This window comes from Scylla paramamosain, chromosome 41 (assembly GCF_035594125.1).
Source record: "Scylla paramamosain isolate STU-SP2022 chromosome 41, ASM3559412v1, whole genome shotgun sequence".
Lineage (NCBI taxonomy): Eukaryota > Metazoa > Arthropoda > Malacostraca > Decapoda > Portunidae > Scylla > Scylla paramamosain.
In genome coordinates, this window is record NC_087191.1 from 8,104,467 (window position 1) to 8,109,466 (window position 5,000).

The window sequence follows — 5,000 nt, forward strand, 5'->3', positions numbered from 1 at the left end:
ATGCTAATCACCTCCTCCACCTCCTCCTCCTCCACCTCCTCCTCCTCCTCCTCCTCCTCCTGCTCCTGCCCCTCCCCCTCCTCCCCCCGCAGGTGTCCACAGGGGTGAGTGGGCCTCATTCCCAACTCCACAGACACCGACACGATCATTGCAAAAGTCAAGCTGCTGGAGAGGGCGCCTTATATCTTCTCCTACAGGTGCGCTCTTCCTTATACTCTTCCTTATAGTCTTCCTTATACTCTTCCTTATACTCCTAATTTTCTTCCTGATACTCCTAATACTCTTCCTTAAAGGTGATGATACTTCCTTACACTCCTTCTAACACTCCTTATATTATCCCTTAAACTCTTCTTTACACTTATAATCCTCTTCTTTACACCCTCACTTCTTCCTTATACTCCTAACACCCTTCCTTATACTTATCCTTACATTCTTCCTGATACTTTTCCTTATATTATATTCTCCCTTATGTTCTTCCTTATACTCTTTACACTCCTTATATTCTTCCTTATACTCCTAATACTCTTCTATATACTCTTAAGACTCTTCCTTATACTACTAACAGCCTTCCTCACACGCGCACCTTGCCCTCCAACAGACAACCACCGGATGAGGAGAACCCGCGGCCAGGCAAGAACCAGATTATGAAGTCCAATATAAGGAGGGAGGAGGACTGCGCCACCATCTGCTCCACCACTAAAGAACTCGATTGCAAGTGAGTGAGAGGGCCACGTCTGCCTGGCACTGCACGTGGACACCGGGACACGTGGCACTGTGTTGTGTGTGTGTGGGTGTGGGGGGGAGGGGGGAGTAGGTAAGGGGGTATTGGAAAGGAAGAAGGAATGAAGGAAAATAAATGAGATGAGAATGAAATGGTGTTAGAGAGAGAAAGAGAGAGAGAGAGAAAGAGAGAGAGAGAGAGAGAGAGAGAGAGAGAGAGAGAGAGAGAGAGAGAGAGAGAGAGAGAGAGAGAGGGCATACAAACAGACAATACAAGCCTTTACTAAACTCTCCCTCTACCACACAAAGCCCTTTCACCTCCCTCTCCCTCTCTCCTTGTCTCTCTCTCTCTCCCTCTCTCTCTCCCTTTCTCTCTCTCTCCCTCACCCTTCACCCTCCCACTCCCATTGACCCCTTTAACACATCCTTCACCCACTCGGGACATAACAAGGGTGACCGTAAACAAAATTCTCAGGGTCAGTAATCAGGATAGAACAAGAAGTAACGGGTTCAACCTTGGAAAAGTTAGATTTATAAAAGAGATAGGAAGGAATTGGTTCTCAAATAGAGTGGTGGATGAATGGAATGGACTTAGTAATGAGGTTGGTAGTGCTGAGTCATTAGGAAGATTTAAATGATTAGACAAATGTATAATGAAGATGATAGGTGGAAATAGAGAGATATGTTTTATGCAGTAGTAGTAGTAGTAATAGTAGTAGTAGTAGTAGTAGTAGTAGTAGAAGTAGTAGCAGCAGGTAGCAAAAATAGTAGTAGTGGTAGTGGAAATAAGCAAGGATGTTTAATATAGGAACAGCCATTTGTAGACCTGATGGCTTCCTGCACCAATCCTTGTTTTCTGGTGTTCCTACGTCTTACATTCCTGCAGGTCCTTCTTTCCAGTGCGGGGAGGAGTGTTACCTCAGCAAGCTACCGGGGCCTGACGGGGACACCCCTGGATGTGCAAGGCTGCTCTCATTGGGGTGTTTGATCTTAAAAACATCACAGTGCCCGACTACCCTTCAGAGGTTGTCAACACGGCGGTGGCTGATGCAGTGAAGTCAGGAGATTTCCATTTCATTGTGCCCTACACGCCTAAGGTATGTGTGTTTGTGTGTGTGTGTTTTGTGTGTGTTTGTGTGTGTTTGTGTGAGGTCTTGCCTGTGTGTGTGTGTGTGTGTGTGTGTGTGTGTGTGTGTGCGCGCATACTCTCATATTCCAACACACACGTGCACACCAACTAAAAAAAAAAAAAAAAAGGAAAAGAAAAAAAAAACGTTCGAGAAAATATCTGAGAGAGAGAGAGAGAGAGAGAGAGAGAGAGAGAGAGAGAGAGAGAGAGAGAGAGAGAGAGAGAGAGAGAGAGAGAGAGGAGAGAGAGAGAGAGATGAGAGAGAGAGAGAGAGAGAGAGAAAGGAGTAGAGAAAGTTAAGTTGGACGCAGCGCTACCATGAAATAAGAAAAGACAACAAGAATGAATGGATGAACAAGAGGCGGGGAAGAATGAATGAATAAGAAGGTCACGCTGATAATGAAGAAAAACAGCAAATGTATGAGAGAGAGAGAGAGAGAGAGAGAGAGAGAGAGAGAGAGAGAGAGAGAGAGAGAGAGAGAGAGAGAGAGAGAGAGAGAGAGAGAGAGAGATAATGAAGAAAAACAGCAAATGTATGAGAGAGAGAGAGAGAGAGAGAGAGAGAGAGAGAGAGAGAGAGAGAGAGAGAGAGAGAGAGAGAGAGAGAGAGAGAAATTCCAAAATGTTCTTCCTTCTTCTCTCCATTTCTCTCCTTCATCAGTTATTCCTTCTTATGTTTACGTATTTTCTCTCCATTTTCCTTCTTTCCTCCATCTATGGGTCACTGTATCTTTTTTTCCCTCCATTTTCTCTCACATGTTTCCCTCTCCTCTCCTCTTCAGTCTTTTCATTCACTATCACCTTAAAATCACCACTTTTATTTATCATTTCTCTTCACACCATCTCTATTTCTCTTCCTCTTCACTTTTTCTTTTCTCTATCACCTCTAAACTCTACTTTCCTTCACCATTATGTCTCTCTCTCTTTTTCTTCATGTTCATTTTCCTTCCCTCCCTCTTTCCTTTATCACCTCTAAACATGATGTATTTTCCCCCATTCGTTCTCTCTCTCTCTCTCTCTCTCTCTCTCTCTCTCTCTCTCTCTCTCTCTCTCTCTCTCTCTCTCTCTCTCTCTCCGGTATCATCAAAAACATCACTTTCTTTCCTTCATTATCTAAACATCTCGCCTTCTCTCTTTTCTCTCTTCTTCGCTTTCTCTCTCGAACATCAAACTACTTTCCTCCATTATTTATACATCTCTCTTTCTCTCTTCCTTCATCACGTTCTCTCTCTCTCTCTCCGGTATCACCAAAAACACCACCTTTCTTCATTATCTTCCCTCTTTTTCCTTAATTCTCTTCACGTTCTTTCTTCAGTAACACCAAAAAAAATCTCTCTCTCTCTCTCTCTCTCTCTCTCTCTCTCTCTCTCTCTCTCTCTCTCTCTCTCTCTCTCTCTCTCTCTGTCTCCACGTCATCCTTCACCACCACCACCACCACCACCACCACCACCACCACCACCTCACCCCGCTGTCCTCTCGCCCCCAGAACAACACAATCAAGGTGGGGTATGAGGCAAAGCTGAGTCTACACTACCGCACTCCTGACCCCATGAACCCTGTACGCATGCAGTTCACCCTTGAGGCGACGCTAATGACCGTGGCACACCCTAATGACACTATTAAGGTGGGTAGTTATTTTCCTGCACGTCTATTGATATCCGTATTCTAGTCTCATATTGTTAATTAACCCTTTGGTGCATTTTTCATTAATTACCAAACCCTCTGAGGCATCTTTGTTCGCTCTACAGCCACCTCTTATCTTTAAACTGGATAGGAATTGCAAAATGTGTTTCTTTCTTGTAAATGTTTATAAAGATTCCATGTATTACTTCTGAAACACTTCTGTCCGCATCTTCACTATTTTCCACGGGCCTTAGTTGAAGTTACACGGATTTTTAAAGATGTTTTCAGCGTTCTAGAGACAGATCAACAATATTTCTACATTATCAACAGGAGAAACACTCTTGAGAACCCAGCTAAGTGGCCTTTGAAAATAGCCGTGACGAGAGAGCAAAGTCTTTCAGAATACGGACAGTGAAAAGGTTAAAAACTAATACTTATGACCTCTTTTATCCTCCTCCTCTACCATCCTCACTCTCCCATTACCCTCTACTCCTTTATCTCAAAATCATCCGCATCCTCTTCTCACTCTGGCGCGCAGGTAAAAGATTTGACGGAGTGTATGCTGCTGTGCGTGTCCTGGGTTCGATACCGCTGTGAGACACTCGTGCACCAGAGGGACGAGGGGCTGTGTCTGTTGCTGGATACTCACTACCACGACCTGGACGACACGGAAGTTGTGCCCCACACTCACTCCTACGTGCACGGCCGTGAGTATGATGAGTAAAAGGGAAAGAGAATCGGTCCGCGTCTGATCAGCGAGGTTAAACAACGGGGCAGCTGGTTAGGGCTTGGATGGGTGACCGTTTGATACCCTAATGCTTGTCTTACATACGAAGGAAGAGAGTAGAAAGGAGAATGAAAGGAGGAAGGGAGGGACAGGAAGGAGAATGAAAGAAGGAAGGAGAGGATAGGAACGGGGAATGTGGGGGGTGGGAAGGAAGGAGAATAAAGAAACGGAAGAATGAAAAGTTGACAATGAAGGGACAGGATAGGAGAGGGAACGAAAGGATAAGGAAGGTTAAACAGTGAGATAAAGGCAGGGAAAATTAGAGATGTAGTGTATAGGACAGTTGAAACACTTGTCTATTGCACCACCCACACCTACACACCTGCGCACACCTGTACACACCTGTCCTACCATGCCAAGTTGAATATACCGCCTCCCGTCTGGTCAGTGAGGTTAAGCAACGGTGGGGCTGGTTAGAACGTGGATGGGTGACCGTCTGACACCCAATATTTGTTTTTGTCTTATATATGAAAGGAAGGAGAGCAAAATGAGGTGAGAGATGAGGAAGGAGAGGGTAGGAAAGGGAGACTAAGAGGTGACAATGAAGCGGCGAAGGTGAGAAGGTGAAAAGAAGAGAAGGAAGGTTGGATAGATAAATGAAGAGAGATTGAGAGTGACAGTGAAGGGATAAAGGTTGGAAAGGATGTAAGAGGATGAGAAAAAAGGTGAAAGGAGATTAAAAGGGTGAAAATAAAGGAACGAAGGTGAAAAGAAAGGTTGGATAGAAAAAATAATGGAGGT

The 5,000-nt window shown here is 44.6% G+C and overlaps 2 protein-coding genes across 3 annotated transcripts in view; both read left to right on the forward strand.

The window, feature by feature from the left end:
* LOC135092911 (uncharacterized) overlaps positions 1-748 on the forward strand; it is a 12,010-nt gene extending 11,262 nt beyond the window's left edge. Inside the window, exons 14-15 of the mRNA XM_063991694.1 lie at positions 93-197; positions 599-748. Of these exons, the coding sequence (XP_063847764.1) occupies positions 93-197; positions 599-613 (120 nt within the window). The 3' untranslated portion in view covers positions 614-748. The remainder of the gene's footprint in view (positions 1-92; positions 198-598) is intronic.
* An 849-nt stretch (positions 749-1,597) lies between these two features.
* LOC135092913 (uncharacterized) overlaps positions 1,598-5,000 on the forward strand; it is a 9,266-nt gene continuing 5,863 nt past the window's right edge. For both annotated transcript variants that reach the window (XR_010263115.1, XM_063991696.1), the window contains exons 1-3: positions 1,598-1,817; positions 3,336-3,473; positions 4,011-4,179. Coding sequence is in view for 1 of the 2 variants with exons in the window: in XM_063991696.1 (XP_063847766.1) it covers positions 1,677-1,817; positions 3,336-3,473; positions 4,011-4,179 (448 nt within the window). In the remaining variant the exon portion in view is untranslated. The remainder of the gene's footprint in view (positions 1,818-3,335; positions 3,474-4,010; positions 4,180-5,000) is intronic.